At 41.8% G+C, this 19,042-nt stretch overlaps 1 protein-coding gene across 2 annotated transcripts in view; it reads left to right on the top strand.

Annotated features, from left to right (window-relative positions):
• Positions 1–19,042, top strand: part of LOC114049654 (interleukin-6 receptor subunit alpha-like) — a 62,924-nt gene that overhangs the window by 31,312 nt on the left and 12,570 nt on the right. For both annotated transcript variants that reach the window (XM_027870932.1, XM_027870931.1), the window contains 4 exons: positions 1,533–1,708; positions 2,356–2,522; positions 3,632–3,770; positions 17,437–17,483. In XM_027870932.1, coding sequence (XP_027726733.1) covers positions 1,533–1,708; positions 2,356–2,522; positions 3,632–3,770; positions 17,437–17,483 — 529 coding nt within the window. The remainder of the gene's footprint in view (positions 1–1,532; positions 1,709–2,355; positions 2,523–3,631; positions 3,771–17,436; positions 17,484–19,042) is intronic.

The raw sequence follows: 19,042 nt of genomic DNA, 5'->3' as shown, positions 1-19,042 counted from the left end.
CTATTTTTCCCCTGAAGGATTATACTCAGTTTTGCTGGGTCAAAGGAGTTATTCTTAAAAGCATAGTTTAGAGACTACCAGTAGTCTCTCAGAGGTCCTTTTGACAGTCCATAGGCTCAGGGTAGAAGGATTTATTTGAAAAATTGCATGCCAAAAATCTACACATGAATGGATGGGCATTGCCCTATTGGGAAAAACACTGAAGACTATTCAAAGTTATTATTACTTTAAGAATCACTCCCCAAGAAAGGGATATAGACATCTCCTGGCTTACCTGATTTACTAACACTGTGTTTCAAGTCTTTATTTGTAAATGGGCTATTTAGAACTTGGAGTTCAACCTGAGTTATGGTAGGCCTAGTGGGTGGAGCGCTGGGCCTAGAGTCAGGAAGCCTCATCTTCCAGAGTTCCAGACACTTACTCTCTGTGTGACTCTGAGCAAGTCACTTAACCCTGTTTGCCTCAGTTTCCTCTTCTGTAAAATGAGCTGGAGAAAGAAACGACAAACGACTCCAGTATCCTCACCAAGAAAACCCCAAATGGGTTCATGGAGAGTTGGACTCAACTGAACAACAAAAAGGCCCAGTGTGATAAGATTACCAAGCTAAAAAGCGTGCAGAAACCTGTTTAATTTGTGACGCGGCTGAAATCTTGCATGTTTGCTCGCAGCAGAAAATAGTAGGAAGCAATATGATGGAGCATGCCCAGTACATTTTTTCTGCTAGAATGCTCCGCTTCTAGCTTCAGCAATTCCCTGTAAGGTAGCCTTTATAAGACTCAGCCTTGGGCTCAGGTTGATTCACCCCAAATTATAAATGGATGACGCAATAGATAGAGTGCCAGGCCTGGAGTCAGGAAGACCTGAGTTCAAATGTGGTCTCAGACACTTACTACAAGTCACTTCACTCTGTTTGCCTCAGTTTCCTCATCTGTAAAATGAGCTGGAGAAGGAAATGGCAAACCATTCTAGCATCTTTGCCAAGAAAACCCCAAAATGGGTTTACAAAGAGTGGGACACAACTGAAAAACAACAACTTCTGAACGCATTGCTGGGGATCAATCTCTCTGAGTTTCCACTTCCTCATCTGTAAAATGGGAATAATGTTTATAATAAGCAGCTCACAGGGCCATTGTGAGTCTAAAATGAGATATGGTAGGCATTTAAACCCCAGGAGACAGGGGCTGCACTTATGATGTCATTGGCAAAAGGATTTCCCAGAAATTCCCTCTACCAATGGAGGCTGTTACCTTCTTTGCAATTTATAGTCAGAGAGTCGCCTAGGGCATTGCCTGTTAGAGCCAGGACTTGAACCCAGGGCTTCCTGGCTCTGAGATCGGCTCTTTATATACCGTACTGTTCTGCCTCTTATGTAAACCTCAGAGCGCCATAGATATGTCAGTTATCGATTGCCAAATCAGTTCTCCAGTATAGTTCTTGCTTCTATTTGCTTTTGCTTGTGTCCAACAGAAGCAGTGCAACAGGGAGGCTAAAAACGAGATTTTTGAGGGTGTTGGTCTTATGTCTCTGGCAGACAGAAAGAAGAGACTTTCCAGAGGCCGTGTCACTACTTGCAGGAATCCCAGAAGTTCTCTTGCCACTTAAATCTTGGGGAAGATGATGACTCCCTCTACTTGGCTGTTTTATGTGTTGACAACGGGGTGGTGAGGAAGTCCAGTAAAGCCTACCGATTCAAGGGCTTTGAAGTGCGTAAGTACACTTCTGCCTTCTCCAGGGCTCCTCCTCCAATTGCTTAGGAGAGATTTTAGAACCCTGGGAACAGAGGGTGTGTGAGGATGGGGCTGCTGGTCAGACCCCTTGTGGTGGGCCAACCATTTTTTTACAACGATTGAGGTAGGGGTGTGCGGGTAATTTTTTTTTAACAAGCTCTCTAGGAAAAAAAAAATTCCCATGACATACTCTTAAGTTTAGTTTCCATCAGAGTCCTTTTTTTTCCCATTTTTTCCATCACTTTCTTATGTCTAGATGATCTACAAAACCAAAAATCAAGTTCTAATTTGTAGCATTTTGCCTATTTCCGAGGTAAAATTGCTCATGCTGAAAATTTGACAGATGGCTCTAGCCCAGGGAGCCTTCACATGCACACCATTGGGTTGGGGAGTCAGAGATAAGGTTTGTTTACAGGAGGTCTGAGTACCGGTGGCATTCAGCAGCCTAGACATCCTGTTTAGATAACTATCAGCAGAGGCTGCTATATAAATGTTTATTGACTGAATAAATGAAGGTATGAATGAAAGGGGAAGGTCTGTACTAAGCACTAAGCTTGTCCCTTATAGCAGGCACTCTTCTTATTTCTCTCTCCCTCTCCTCTCTCCCCATCACCCCCCAACTCTCAGTTCAACCAGATCCTCCAACCAACATCACAGTAACAGCTGTGAACAAAAGCCCCCATTGGCTCAATGTCACCTGGAAAGACCCGCCTTCCTGGAACTCCATTTACTACCGACTCCAATTTGAGCTGCGTTATCGGGCTGAAAAGTCCAAGGCTTACACAGTCATCCAGGTCAGTTCAATTTCACTCGTCCCTTCATGACTTAGGGGCAGGTGGAAACCTCCTCACAGAGATAGTTAAGTTACCATATAGAGATATGTGAAGGAACAATGATTTCCACAGCATGGCAGTGTGTGGGTGGAGGACGAGTGCTCACTGATTTGAATTTCTTCCAGTGATGGAGCCTGTGATTTAGTAGATGAATCCTGGAGAGTTGCCCAAGTGACTTTCCCAGGGTCACACAGTTACTAAGTGTTAGCAGAGCCAAAACCACTTTCACTGAGGCAGCGCAGTGTCCAGCATATTCTCAAATCAACTTCTTAAAACGTAGGGCCAGTGGGGGCCATGGGAGCAGGATTGGATCATATTGGGAAGGACTTATATATATATATATATATATATTATATATATATGAGTTATTGGTTTATTGGTTATTTGGTTATTGTTCAGTTGTTTCAGTTGTGTCTGACTCTTTGTGACATATATATGTATATATATGTTTTTGGGATTTACTTGGCAAAGACACTGGAGTGGTTTGCCATTTCCTTCTCCAGCTCGTTTTATAGATGAGGAAACTGAGGCAAATAGGGTTAAGTGATTTGCCCAGGGTCACACAGGAATAAGTGTCTGAGGTCAAATTTGAGCTCAGGTTTTCCTGACTCTAGGCCCAGTGTTCTATCCACTGAGTCACCTAACTTGCCCCTGGCAGAGTTAGGAAGAAAGAGATGTTTTGAAGGCTTAAAGTGCTATTGAAATGCATTATTTATCACCAAAGAACTGCCTGATTTAGGTAAGAAGTCGGAGCTGTTACAGTTGGTTAGAAGTTGGCCCCATTAACTAACTGGTGGGTAAAAGTTATACAGTTAGAGTAGACTCATGTGTGCATGCACATTGGAGTATTGGAGGTGTATGTGGTCAAAGGTATTTTATGCTTCGCATTTGTGTGTATGTATAGTTGTGAATGCTCATACTTGTGTATATACACAAGTGCAAGTGTTCTAGAGATGTGTTGTATGTGTGTGCATACACACGTGTGACCATTTCTCTGTTTGTGTGTATGTGCATGTACATTTGTGTGTGTGCTAATTCATCTCCTACGTCTTTGTGCCTTTCTCTTTCAGAGGAAGGACCAACACTCATTGATTATCAGTGATGCCTTGAGGGGCATGAGGCATGTTGTGCAGATCCGGGCCAGAGAGGAGTTTGATCATGGCCGATGGAGTGAATGGAGCAAGGAGATCGTGGGCATCCCATGGACAGGTAGAACTGGGGAGGGGGTGGACGCCTTTGTTTTTGACTTTTTAAAAGCTTAGTGATGATAGATGACTTAAAGTAGTAATGTCAAACTCAAAATAGAAATGGGGCCACTACACCACACCTAAGTATCCTTACCAGTTGCATATTGACTTATTGTTGTTGTTAAGTTGTGTCTGACTCTTTGTGACCCCATTTAGGGTTTTCTTGGCAGGGATAATGGAATGGTTTGCCATTTCCTTCTCTAGCTCATTTTACAGATGAGGAAACTGAGGCAAACAGGGTTAAATGACATGCCCAGGGTCACACAGCTAGCACGTATCTAAGGCTGGATTTGAACTCATGAAGATGAGTCTTGCTGAGTCCAATCCCACTGCTCTATCCACTGGCTACCTAGCTGCTTGCATATTGACTTAGAAAACCACATGTTAACATTTTGTTAAATAGTTCTCATTTACATTTTAATCTGATTCAAGCAGGTAGCCTACAGGCCAAGTATTTGACACCTCTGATTTAAAGGACCCTGGAGCTTTAGGGTAGGTAGGGTCCTTAGAGGTCATGCCCTTCAATTTCCCGTAGGATTCCCCTCTATAATATACCCAACAGGTAACCAATCATCCAGCCCCCATTTGAACACTTCTAGTGACAGGGAACTTATCTCACAAGACAAGCAGCTACATGGTCTACTGGGTAGAGTATTGGACATGAAGTCAAGTAGACCTGAGTTCAAATCTGGCCTCAGACCCTTTTTAGCTGTATGATCCTGGGCAAGTCACTTAAATTCTGTGTTTCAGTTCACCAACTATAAAATGGGGATAATTATAGCACCTACCTCCTAGGGCTGTTGTGGGGATCAAATAAGAAACACTTTGCAAATCTTAATGTGCTCTGTAAATGCTAACGATTATTATTACTGTCATTCCTCGTTGGACTTCTCTGTTACGCAGTTCTTTTTCATGTTAAGTCTAAATCTGTCTCCTTCTATCTATTTGGGAAGCAGTGTAGTTTAATGGAAAGAGCACTGGCTGTGGACTCAGATAACTTGGGTTCACATCTTACCTCTGGCATTTACTACTCATGTGACCTTGGACACTTGACTGCCCTGTACCTCAGTTTCTCCATCAGTAAAAGGAATGAGTTGAACTAGAAAAGATTTGAGGTCCTTCCCTTTCTAAATCTAGAATAGTATAGAACAAATATACTCAGTCTTCCATGTAACAGTCTTTCATGTATTTGAAGTTAGCAATCAAGTTCCTTCCCAGCCCCACACCCTTGCCCGCATCTTCTAGTGCCCTAGGCCCTTCAGACTCAGTCTCATGTAATTCTCATGTGAAGTGCTTTCTAGAATCCCGGCCAACTTGGACACTCTCCTCTGGAGAGTGTTCTTTGTCAATGTCCTTCTTTAAACACGTGGCCCAGAAGAGAATACCATTTAATAAATATGGCCTGACCAGTGCCGAGTTGGTGGAACCATTGCTTCCAGGGATCTGGATACCACATTGGTATCAATACATCCAAGCGCAATAGGAAGAACATTGGACCAGAGACGACAAGTCCGAGGCTTGTGTCCCACCTCTGACTCTTACTGGTTTTCTAACTGTGGGCAGGGAGACGACTTACTTCTCTGACCTCTGCATTTTTCATTCATAAAATGGCAATAGTGACACTTGGACTCTCTACCCCTACGAAAGTGTGGTAAGGAAAGAACTTTGTAAATTGTTTTTTTAAAAAAATCTTTTAATTCTTATCTTCATTTTAATTTATTTATATATTTATAAATTTAATTATCCCTTAATTCTTATCTTAATTTTTAGTGATTACGCTGAGACAGTAACTACTTAATTGCAGTGGGACGAAATTGTACTTCACTTAATGGCCCATGACTGCTACTCTAGTCCGCTCAGTACACTCTGCCCTACCCCCCCTTCAGTTCCCCTTTATGCGTTGTCTTCCCCATTAGACTGTAAGCTTCTTGAGGGCAGTTACTGTCTTTCTTTTTGCTTATATTTGCATTCCTAGCACTTACCGCAGTGCCTGGCATTTAGTAAGATTCTCATAAATGCTTGTTGACTGACTGATCACCGTTCTACTCATGCTTTTCTTAATGCAGCCTTATATTTTGTTAATTTCCCTCCTACCACAACATACTGTTGACTCATATTGAGCTTACAGGCCTCTAAAACCCCCAGATCTTTTTCAGATAAATTTCAGTCTAGCTGAATAATTCAACCCCCATTTTGTACTTGTGAAGATGATTTTTTGAACCCAATTGTAAGACTTTGCATTTATTCCTACTAACTTATTTGTTGTTATTCAGTGGTTTTCTATCGTGTCCAACTCTTTGTGACCCCATTTGGGGTTTTCTTGGCAAGGATACTGGAATGGCTTGTCATTTTCTTTTCTAGCTCGTTTTATAACTGAAGAAACTTTTTTTTTTTTAGGCAATTGGGGTGAAGTGACTTGCCCAGGGTCACACAGCTAGTAAGTGTGAAGTGTTTGGTCTGAGGCCGCATTTGAACTCAGGTCCTCCTGACTCCAGGGCCGGTGCTCTATCCACTGCGCCACCTAGCTGCCCCAAGAAACTTTTATAGATGAAGAAAATGAGGCAAACAGGGGTAAGTGACTTGCTCAGGGTCATACAGCTAGTAAGTGTCTGCAGCTGGATTTGAACTCAGGAAAATGAGTCTACCTGACTCCAGACCTGGCGTTCTGTCCACTGCATCACCTAGCTGCCCTTATTAAATTATTAGTTGGACCCAATGTTCTGTACTGTAAAGATTTTTGAATCCTGACTCTAGGGGCAGCTAGGTGGCACAGTGGATAGAGCACCGGCCCTGAAGTCAGGAGGACCTGAGTTCAAATCTGGCCTCAGACCAGACACTTGACACGTACTAGCTGTGTGACCTTGGGCAAGTCACTTAATCCCGATTGCCTCACTAAAAAAACAAAAAAACAAATCCTGACTCTAACATCTAGTTTTACATCTCCTACAAATTTGATAAGCATGCCATTTGTACCTTTTTCCAAGTCTTTGATAAAAATGTCCAACAGAATGAGACCAAGGACCATCTCCTGGGGTTCATGTATACTAAGGACCTCCTTCCAAATTGTCCTTCATTTCAACCCCTCAAGGAACTGCACTGGTAACAAACTTTTCCATCTGTTGTCTGAAGATCCCCCTAGCTAAGTTTGGAGGGGCTCATCCCAGGTGGGTTGCAGGCAGGTGATTTTTTGTGCATGTCAACTCTTAAAGACCATTTATCTCCTAAATTATAAAGGGGTTGTGATCCATATCTGTGGAAGGAATAACCACACAAATGAAAAACAGTCTGTTACCAGTGTAGTATTTGAAGCCTTATCAGCTTGGTAGGACCAGCCAGAACTTGCATTCTGCTGATACAGCCTTCCAAAACCCAGGGTCACGTGTGTTGAACCATTGAACCATTAATAACCACCCCTTCAGTTCAGCCATTTATCCAGTTCTGCATCTGCAGAATTGTCTCATCTCCTAGGCCACTTCTCCCCACTTTCTCATAAGAATAGCATGAGAGATTATGTAAAAACTTTTTTCCCTAAAATCCATATAAATTACATCTCCAGTAGTCTCCTGATCTAGAAGTTTAGTAACTCAATTCAAAAAAGAAAAAAGAAATGAGATTAGTTTTTCAGCATGACCTATAGTGATGAAGCCATGTTGGCTCTTTGTGATCATTGCTTTCTTTTCTAGTTGTTCGTTAACTATCCCTTTAATGCTCTGTTATAGAATTTTGCCAGGAATTGAAGTCAAAAAATCTCATGGGCTGATAGTTTGCAAACTCTTCTATTCCTTTTTGTATCTCTGTGTGTGTGTGTGTGTGTGTGTGTGTGTGTGTGCGCGCGCTTTTGTGTAAGACTGGGACAACATATTTGTCCTTCTCCAATTTTATAGCACCTCACTTGTTTTTTTACAGTCTTTCCAAGATCACTGACAGTAACTCAGCGATCACATTTGCCAGATCTTTCAGTAACCTGGACTATATAGGTCATCTAGACCTGGTAACTGGACCTCCTCTAAGGCAGCTAGGTGTACTCCCATCATCTCCCTACCTGTCTTTGTGTTCAAATCCACATTAGCCATTTTTATTCAGGCCCCAAATTATTTTCTTTGGCAGAAAAAACAGAAGCAAAGTTAAGAATTAAGCAGGTCAGAGTTCTCTCTCTTGTGAGTATTATCATCATCTCATCTGCCACAGGAGACAGTTTTTTCCCTTAATAATACTAGCTAATGATAACTAGCATTTACATAGTACTTTTAATTTTGCAAAGATCTTTACATATGTTATGCCATTTGATCCTCACACCAACCCTAGGAGGTAAGTGCTATTATTGTCCCCATTTTACAGATGAGGAAATTGAGGCTGAGAGGGGTTGAGTCATGCAACTAGTAACTGCCTGAGATAGGATGCAAACTTGGGTTTTCCTTACTTTGAGTCCAATACTACATCCTTTTTTTTGACCATCTTATTTTACCCATTATAGCTAATAAAAGATCCTTTATTGTTGTCCTTAGATTTTCTCTCAGACTTATCTCTTTTTTGAGCTTGAGCCATCCTAATGCTTTTCTTACAGGACAATGTCTGGGTGAGTTGAATTTGGGGTTTACCACTGTTGGTATCCTGTGAATGCTATCAGTTTACAGTCTGTCCCCTTAAAAATTTTTTTCTTAAAAATTTTCCTTTATGATTACTTGATATATAGCAATCAGACTTTTTAAAAATCAGTTTTTGGGAAGCCTGACAGTTGTTAAATTTTTCCTTCGTGCCCTGCTCCCCACATCTATCATTTTTGCCTGCATAGATTCCACATTTTTTCCAGTTGTGTCATTTCCTGGGCTTGTTGTTTTGGCTTTAGTTGTTGTTTTCACCATTTTTCTCTCCAGCAAAATAATTTTGTTATTCCTTGAGTCTGTTGTTTTGTTTATTTTCTTCCCTTGGATATCTCCAAACAGAGGAATTTTATTATCATCTTGTCCAGAATTTCTTAGGCCCTTTCAATTAAGCCCTTTGTTTCTTTATTTTACTTCTTGATATTTTTGCTAATTCCATTTCTTCCTGTGTTCCTTCAGTGTGTCCATTTTATTGTGTCCATTTTATTGTGTCCTTGGAAATTTCTAATTTTGTTCCTTGAGCTTCTGTTGCCTGTGTTTGCATATTTTTCCTTCAATTTCTGCTTCTTCTCCTGGTCTACATCTCTTCCTTTGCTATTTTTTGTTCTTTTTTTTGTTTTGTTTTGTTTTGTTTTGTTTTAGGAAATTGGGGTTAAGGGCTTGCCCAGGGTCACATAGCTAGTAAGTGTCTGAGGCTAAATTTGAACTCAGGTCCTCCTGACTCTAGGGTGAGTGTTCTATCCACTGTACCATTGCCCTTCCTTTGCTATTTCTTAAAAACAATGTTCTTTTGAGAATCTCTAACAGATTAAATTTTTTTTTGTTTTTGAGTTATATATTGAATCCCTGTGACTTCTCATTCTTCTATTGTCCTGAAAGTCCATTCTTTACAAGTTTTAAAGTGCTATATTCATTTATTCATTTGATTAGCATTTATTAAACACCTGCTATATTCCAGTCACTATACTAGGTGCTAGGGATAAAAAGACAAGAATTAAACAATCCTTGCCCTCAAGGAACTTACATTCTATTGATTCTATAAATGTGAACCATGTTTATTTTCTTAAAGAGGAGCTCTATTAGCAGCTGTGTTCCATATTTAGCTCATATTAAGAGTGTGATCATCTAAAGCCCTCAGATATTTTTTTCACATGAACTGCTAATGATGATGAGGAACTGTACCAGGGTCACAATTGTGTGAATGGAGAGAGCAAGACATACACAAGGGATGTTGTGAAAGCAGAAATAACTAAACTTAGCAACAGATGGGATGTGTAGAGTGAGTGAATGAGTTGAGGATGACCCAGATGTTGTAAGACTGGGGGACCATTGAGGATAGTGGTCCCCTCAATAGGACGGTCATAAAAAGTGAAGGTTTAGAAGGCAAGATGATGAATTCTCCTCTGAACTAGCTGAGTTTCAGATATTTATGGGACATTCAGTGTGAGACGTCCAAGAGGTGGGCAGCAATTTGACACTAGAGTTCATGAAGGAGACTAGGGTTGGCTATATAGATCTGGGAATCTTCTGCATAGAAATGGTAATTCCACTGATGGGAGCTGATGGGATCACCAAATGAGATGGTACAGAGGGAGAAGAGAGGAGAGCCCAAATTAGAGTCGGGACCCATGATTTACTGAGCATGACCTGGATGAGGAGGCAACAAAGGAGCCTGGAAGTTGGTCAGACAGGTAGGAGAAGAACCAGGAGAGAGCAGTGTCATGGAAATCTAGAGAGAAGAGAGCATCCAGGAAAAGAGGGTGATCGATAGTGTCAAAGATCACAGAGAGCTCATTGGTGATCTTGGAAAGGGCATGCTTAAATTTGGAGAAAGCTGATGAGATAGGAAACTAGGAGGGGGAGGGAGATTTAGATTGTAGATGGTTTTGTCAAGGATTTTAGCCACAAAGGGGAAGAGAAATACAGGCGGAGAGTTAGTGGGGATGGTTGGATAAAGTCCGAGTTTAAGGAGGGAGGAGATGTGTGTGTTTGTTCCCCACCCCTGTGAATATTGCAATATCCTCCTAATTGGTCTTCTTGTCCCAGGTATCTCCCTGCTCTAATCCATCCTCCACATAGCTGCAAAAATAATTTTCCTAAAGCACAGGTCTGACCATGTCTCTCTTCTGCTCCAGTGCTTTCCCTGTTACCTCTGGGATCAAATAAAAACTCCTCTGTTTAGCATTTCAAGATCTTCACAATCTAGGGCCATCTTATCTTTCCTGACTTAGTTAACAAGGGAATCCCAGAGAGCATGCTGGGAGTTGCCACTCCTGGTTCCGGCTAACATTGTGGGAGCATTGGACCTTGCTTCCAGCCACATATGATTCATTGCTAAGGTACTGTGAGATGTTGAAGATGCCCTTAATTGGATACCAAGCCAGAGTAACAGGTGACTCAGTGCATGTACAAAAAAAAAAAGCTCCCACCTGATGGACATTTTGAGCTCACAGAGTTGTGAGCATCCTGGACTATTGCAGGATAAGTACATATAGGCTGAAGACCAGGACAGAATAAGTACAAGAGGGATGACCCCAAACCCAGGCATAGACTTGCCTAGGCAAGACATATATTTTAGTGGCCATGTGCTCACGGTGGCTTAGAGGGCTGGGTTGGGAAATGGCCTAACCACCACTCCTCCATCCAAGCAGGTTGAAAATAGTATTTGCTGCACGTTTTTGCACAGAAAAGCAGAGAACAGCAAAAGGGCAAGTCAGTCCCTCTTGTATATCCACTGAGTCATCAGCTCCTCCAATTTAACAGCCAATCATAGTTCTCTTTGTCATCTCACAGCATAAACCTCCCATCCATGAGTCATATGCATGACTGGAAGCATGTCCCTAGAGGTCAGCAGGAACCAGGAAGAGCTCCTCTGGGAATGCTCTAGGGAATGCCCTTGTAACACCTAGGTATTATTCTCCTTCTCTCCCCACTGCAGCCAAAGTGGTTTCCTTGCTATTCTTCCCACACACAACACTGTCTCCACTCTCCTTGCCCCACCCCATGCCTGGAATGCACCCCCTTTTCACCTCCAATTCTCAAACTCCTTTAGTTTCCTTCAAAGTTCAGTTCAAGCCCCACCTTCTACATGAAGATCCCCCCTCCTTGCTCCAGGTACTAGTTAGTGCCTTTCTCCTTGCATGTATTGTATATATACACTTATATATATACATGTTGTCTCCAAGATAGAATGGAAACTCCCTGAGGGCAAGGATTCTTTCTTGTCTTTGTATCTCCAATGCCTAGCACAGTGCCTGGCACACAAGTAGGTGCTCCATAATAATTAATTGATTAATAGTTTGCAAAAATAATTAATGCAGGGAAATCATAATCATAATTAATCAATGTATCAAAAGTATAATTATAATTAAATAACATAATTGATTATTATAATAGTTATTAGTTAACAATTATAATTACTAACTAATTGGTTGATGAAGCAAAACCTGCTAACAATTTAGAGCTGTTCAAAAGTGGAACGGGCTGCCTCCAGAGCTAGTGGAATCTCCCTCCTTGAGGGTTTTTAAGCGAAGGCTGGAGGACTGCTTTGTGTGTTTGGGTTGGGGGGGGAGGGCTGTCATAGACAAGATCTTTTTCCAGGTATGAGTTTGTATTGGAAGGTCTGAGGTCTGAGGTCTGAGGTCTGAGGTCCCTTCGGACTCGGAAGTTCTGTGGTTCTGTGACACCTAATCCTTTAAGTGCTAAGCCTATAGCACTGAGCTCTAACCAGCTGAATTAATGACCAGAGGAGAGGGTGTCTTAGCACCCGCTGCAGTGACTGCTTTCTCTGTTGCTGATGTCAGTGAGGAAAGAACAGCAATTTGATGCTAATAACACATGAATGGAGATGACCCATAGCTGCATAGCAACCATTTTCACAATGGAGATATTTTATTGGGTTTTGCACAAATACTCATTATCTGTAGAAGTTGCTTTTTTTTTTTTTCACTTTAGAACAGATGAAAGCTTAAAGTGGCCAAGTCTGAATGTCCTCATAGGATCTAGGACATTTTAAAGGAAATATTAGGAATATAAAAGAAATATTAGGAAAGTAATTGGGTAATCCCTGCCGGGTTGGAAAAAGGACCTTGCTAATCCCTCAGAAATCCTTTTAAATATTCCTTCCTGCCTCCTCCTCATAAGTAAAACTATGGTTACGGCTACCCAAGCACCTGCTCAAATATGGGGGAGCAAATTCTAGAAGCTTGTGTTTTTGTCTCATTTCTGAGATCATCTAGACAAGGGGTGGGCAAGAGCAGGTCTAGACTGGAAAGAGAAAGTTCTCCACTGCATCTCAGACTCAGAGAATAATTCTTCCCTCCCGTACTCCTAAAATGACTGTGGTTGTCCTTGTCAGCTTTAAAAAGAAAAAAGCAGACGAAGATCTGTGAATAGCATTCATCAGCTCATTAGCATTTAAAGGGCCCTTTGTGTCTTTCTCTCTTCCTTCTTTCCCTGTGCCCTCACACTGTGTCTAACAGTTTTTCCCTACTCCTCCATCCCAGTCTTTCTCTCTTTCCTCTTGCTTTTCTCTCTGACTCCTTTCCTTACTCTCTGTTGTTGCTTCAGGCTCCTTTTCGCAATCTTCCTCAACTTACAATCCTGAGACATTTTTGTTGTTGTTCACTCCCTATTCTCTGTGACCCCCATTTGGGGTTTTCTTGGCAAAGATACTGGAGTGGTTTGCCATTTCCTTCTCCAGCTCCTTTTACAAATGTGGAACTGAGGCAAATAGGGTTCAGTGACTTGCCCAGGGTCACACAGCTCGTAAGTGCCTAAGGCTGGATTTGGACTCAGCAAGATGAGTCTTCCAGACTCCAGGCTCAGTGCTCTATCCACTGTGCCACCTAGCTACCCTAGGTGGCATATGTTTACGTATTTGTGGAGTTTATTGAATAGAATATTACATTCCTATTCTTAATTTTAAAACTGGGTGCCTTGAGCATTTAAAATTTCCCATTCTCAAACCCAAATCCAACCTTCCAAATTAACTAATTAAATTACTTTTTATTTGAGTGTTGCCCTTGATTCATTTTTTTGGTAGGTCAACAGTCCTTGACTGAAATAAAACAAAAATCTTTTCCATCTTTGATATAGGTTATTTCCAGTTGCAAAGTGAAGAACTGAATATAATTAAGTAAAATGATTATTGTTTACGTTATATAGTTTATCTGTATATACCATTTACATATATGTGCATACACACAGAATGATATGTTCCTGCTACAATGAAAAGAGAACTGGATTTGAACTCAAGTTGCAGTTCAAATCCCCACACCCCCCCCATCTCTCTGTGTGACCTTGAGAAAGTTACTTAACCTCTCCAGCCTCAGTTTTCTCATTTGTAAAACGAGGGAGACAGACTCAATGACCTATATGGTCCCTTCCAGTTCTAAATCTTAGATCTTGTTATGATCCCTATAAATAACAGTGCAAAACCTGCAAAACCTGCTTTTCTCTTATACTCTAGAAAGGTCTATAATGATTTCCAGTTGCCATAATGGGATATGGTCAACCACATTTGAGATACAACATTTCTTCTGTTAGGTGACCTTGGGCAATTCACTTAACCCCTCCAGGCCTCAATTTGCTCCTCTGTAGGATGAGAAGGTTGGACTATGACTTCTAAGTTTCCTTATTGCTCGAAGGCTATATTTCTATGGCTGATCCTATAACTGTACACTTTAGACAGAATTGCAACTATTCATCATTCATGACACCAACTTCCTGGTTTGACCTGACTTCCGTGAAATGGATTTAATCCATTAGCTTTTTGATGCTCTTCTTACCTAGTTTTAAGATGAATTTACTCATAAGGCGAAGGCGGCTGGGTGGTGCAGTGGATAGAGCGTTCAGCCTGGAGATGAGTTCAAATCTGTCCTCAGACACTTACTAGCTGTGTAACCCTGGGCAAGTCACTTCACCTTGTTTGCCTCAGTTTCCTCATCTGTAAAATGAGCTGGAGAAGGAAATGGCAAACCAGTATCATTGCCAAGAAAACCCAAATGGGGTCCTGAAGAGTTGGATACGACTGAACAATAACAGCAGCACATATGACAGAAAGATCAATCTTGTCAATAAGCGGTTATTAAGCCTCAACTGCTATGGGCCAGGTACTGTGCTGAGTCTTAAGCATCAAATTAAAAGCCAAAATGTTCCCTGTCCTCCAGAGCTTACACTCTATCAGGGAAAATCATGTATACATAGAAAACTAACATTTGGGAAGATAGAGAAGGGCTTCATGTAGGAGGTGGCACTTGAACTAAGCTTTGAATGAAATTAGGAGTTCTGGAGATGAGGGAGGAGGGCATTCCAGGTGTGAGGCACAGCCTATGCAAAGGCACGTAGGTGGGCAATAGAATGTTGTGTATGATAAAAAGGAAGTAGACCAATTGGGAAATATGATGCACGAAGGGGTATAATAAGCCTGGAAAAGTAAGCTGGAGCCAGATTATAAAGGATTTTAGATGTAAAACAGAGGAATTTGTATTTTATTCTAGTGCTAATAGGAAACCACTGGAGCTTTTTGAGTAGGGGAATGACACAGGAAACCCTTTGCTTTAGGATCTCACCATCTATGAAGATGTGCTGGAGTGAGGTGAGACTGGAGGCAGGGAGACCAGTTAGGAGGCTGTTATGAGAGTCCAGGTAAGAAGGATGAGGGCCTGAACTAAGGTGAGGTTCCTATGAGTAGAGAGAAGGAGATAGTTGAGAAAGAGGTTGTAGAGATAGAATCTATAAGACTTGGCAACTAATTGGTTACAGAAGCTAAGGGAGGGTGAAGAAATGAGGTTGATCCTAAGTTTGAGTGACTAAAAGGGTAGTAGTATCTTCAGCAGAAACAGGGAAGTTAGGAATAGGGGTGGGTTTGGTGAAGGCATGGTGATAATGAGTTCTGCTTTGGGTCTATCAAGTTTGAGATGCCTATGGAACATCCAGTTGAAAATGTCCAATAGTGAATTGGTAATGTAGGGCAGGATATGAGATCTGGGAGCCATCTGCAGAGGTGATAATTGAATCATTGGGAGCTGATGAGATCACAGAAGGAAAGAGTATAGAGAAAGAAGAAAAGAGAATTCAAGACAGGACTTTAGGGGTCATACACAGTTGGGGAGCACCATGGTTGATGGTCCAGCAAAAGAGACTGTAGAGGACCAAGAGAGAGCAGTGTCAAGGAATGCCAGAGAAGAGAGTGCATCCAGATGGAAAAGGTACCCAACAATGTCAAATGCTGCAGGGAAGTCAACAAGGATGAAGAGTCAGCAAAGGTTATTGGGTTTGGCCATTTAAATGTAATTGTTAACTTTATAGGGATCAATTTCAATCGAATGATATGGTGGTCAGATTGTGAAGGGTTGAGAGGAGACGAAGTAGAGGCAGTGAGCATAGAAAGCTTCTTCTAGGAGTCTGACTATAAAAGAACAGAGATATGGAGGATAATAGCTCAAGAGATGAAAAAAGTTACTCCACTTTAATTTTCAGTTGGCCATCATCTAGGTGTAACAAGGGCAGGGCAACCAAGGTTTTATCCCAGGGTTCCAACATTCAATGGTGACATATATTTCCTTCTAAAGGCAGTCACCCACACTGTTATCCTCTCAACTCACTGTCCTCTGCTGGCCTTATTTATGTTGGACAGTGGGTGCCACTACTGAGATACCCACCCTCCTGCTGGGGCTTACCTCATCACCCTGCCCCCTACCTTCCATTTCACCTGGGATGAGTGAAGCAACTGAATCGAAGGTGGACTCTTCTCTCTGTCCTTCTGTTATTCTCCCCAAATTGAATTTGCTCCAGTTTCCTGAATGCCTGGATTTGACTAGATTATAAACTCCTCGAGGGCAGGAACACTTTCTCTCTTCTCCTCTTCCCCACCACTCTTCCCTCTGTGCCTAGCACAGCGCCTTGTCCACAACAGATAGTCAATAATTCTCAATAGACTTCAACTGAACAACATGGTAGGGTTCATTCTTCCCCTGACGATAAATACCACTGGGCTACCCTTCATCTGATGGCTGCCATCTTCTCCATCCACTTCTCTTGGCTCTCTCACGGAGTAATTCATATAGTCTCTGCACTGACATTCCTTAGCAAACCCTTCCAATATTATTTTTAACTTCCTGATGTTGGGTTGATTAACTAAACAAGAAACAATAAATATTTCAAAACCCGAAAGGCATTCCACTCCACCCTAGTCATATTCCAGTGCCCAGTTGTCTGCCCTTTGTCCCTTTGGAAGAGTTAATTCCCACAGAGAATCTGAGAATGTTTAGAGAGAAAGGGCTTTAAGAAGTCATCTGGACCATCCCGACTTTGAACAAGTTTCCTAAAGTCAATGCCATAAGCCTCAGAACCTGTTCCATTTTTAAAGTCCAGAGGTGTCTTAGGGAATAGCCCAGAGCAGGGTAGTTTGATGCAAAGAGTCTTGGATTTGGAATTAGAAGGCCCTGGACTAAAGTCCTAGCTCTGACATTTATTAACCGTGTGACCCTGGACAAGACACTAAATTTCTCTAAGCTTCTGTTTCTGTAGCTATAAAAAGGAAAATAATATCTACCTCATAGGGTTCAAGAGAAATAATGTCTATAAAGTATTTTGTCACCATAAATGCCCAGATAAATAATCTCCTGGGTATAGGGAGCTCCTGTTTGGAAACCCAATGTATATTGTAGCTCATCTGCAGGCAAGTGTTAGAGAGTTGCCTGGGGCACTAAGAAATTAGGTGACTTGGCCAGGGTCACACAACTGGTATTAGAACCAGTACTAGAATTCAGGTCGTTTTCACTCCAAGGCCAACTCTCTACCCATCATATCACAAAGCATTAGAAAAGAGGCAGCTGGGCAATGCAATGGATAGAGCAACAGCCCTGGAGTCAGGAGAACCTGAGTTCAAGTTTGGCCTCAGACACTTAATAGTTATGTGACCCTAGGCAAGTCACTTAACCCTGATTGCCTCCCCCCAAAGCATTAGAAAAACATAAATTATTATCCTAATTGTAAATAATGATCCTTTTCTTAAATCTGCAGAACCCAAGAACTTTGCAGCTGGGACGGAATTATTCATTTTTACACAGGTAAGCTATGACATTGTCACTAGGACCTTTAGCTCTTCTTTGTTGGTTCCTGAAATTTGATAGGTGTCTTTGAGAAAATAGAATTGGACCATCCTTGCCCCAGTGGGCTCATGGTATCATAACTTGACTGAGAGATTACAGGCAAAGCTGTTTAGCTCTTCTTCTTAAGTAATCTAATTTCTTCCCTTTCCTACTAAGCCTCTTTAACTAGGGACATAATTCCCTAAGTGCTAAACCTTGTGTACCAGCCACTCATAGGAAGATGAGCCCTTGGGGCAGACAGGGAGAGGGAGAAAGAAAGAGAAGGGGAAGGGAGGAGGGGGAGGAGAGAAAGAGAGACAGGAAGGGGAAGAGAAAGGGAGGAAGGGAGAGAGAAAAGGAAAGGGAGACAGAGACAGGGGAGAGAGGGAGGGAAAGAGAGAGAGAGGAGAGAGTGATACTTAAGGAATTATGTTCTTAGCTAAAAAGGCTTAGTAGGAAGGGAAATTAGATATATTAGGGATGTGTGTGTGTGTGTGTGTGTGTGTGTGTGTGTGTAGAGAGAGAGAGAGAAAGAGAGAGAGAGAGAAAGGGTGGTGGTGGTGGTGCAGGCATTGGAAAGGGCAGGACAGGAAGGAAAGACAGGAGCTGAGAGGGAGTAAGGGAACGGTGTCTGGCCCTAGTGGGTTCATCAATACACATCTGTTGAGTGTTTATTTGTGTGTAGGGCCCTAGTTAGGCCTTGAGGCTAGATTAGAGACTAGTGAAAAAGATATGAGCTCTGAGGCCTGACCTCAAGGGGCTTTCAGTCTAGTTGGGGAGATTGAACATGTATCTAAAAGGTAAATCATAATAATATCAGTTAAGCTGGCGTATGGGAAGCAGGACAAATAATAAATACTCTTTGTTGGGGAGGGGGAGAAGCCTCATGGAGTTTTGGGGTAGCGAGGGATGGCCAAAGGGGGGAGGCCGGTTTGACTGGGATCTTGAAGGAAAACTCAGAAGTTAGTTGTAGGTATCAGACAGGAGGGGGAGGGTATTCTAGGAAGGCCAGAAACATGGCAGCTAGGATTCACGTGGATCACTGAAGGGGGTTGTAGATTTAGAGCTGGAAGAGACCTCAGATCAAGGATCCTCATTTTACCGATGAGGAAACTGAGGCCCAGAGAAATGAAATTACTTGCCCGGGGTCATCCAGTTAATAAGTGTCTGAGGTAGAATTTGAACCCAGGGATTTCTGAATCCAAATCCAGCGCTCTGAACCATGCTGCTTCCTATTCAGTAGTTCAACAGAGCTCGAGTGGATGCTGGATGTAAGGTAGTAGTGGCAGAAAAGATTGAAAAGGTATTTGAGACTAGCTAGAGGTGGACTTTGAATGCCGAGCAGACTAGTTTAGACTTCATCTTACTGGCACCAGGAAGCCCCTAAAGCAAGGATGTGCTACTAAATATTTAACAACTGGCTTTCAAAAAAAAAAAAAAGTACAAACAACACACTTTTATTTATTTATATTTTTATGTAAATAATATTTTATTTTTTCCAATTACATATAAAGATAGTTTTCAACATTCATTTTTTA

The sequence above is a fragment of the Vombatus ursinus genome, unplaced genomic scaffold, assembly GCF_900497805.2.
Source record: "Vombatus ursinus unplaced genomic scaffold, bare-nosed wombat genome assembly UNPS02014798.1, whole genome shotgun sequence".
Lineage (NCBI taxonomy): Eukaryota > Metazoa > Chordata > Mammalia > Diprotodontia > Vombatidae > Vombatus > Vombatus ursinus.
This window is presented reverse-complemented; position numbering and strand designations above follow the sequence as displayed.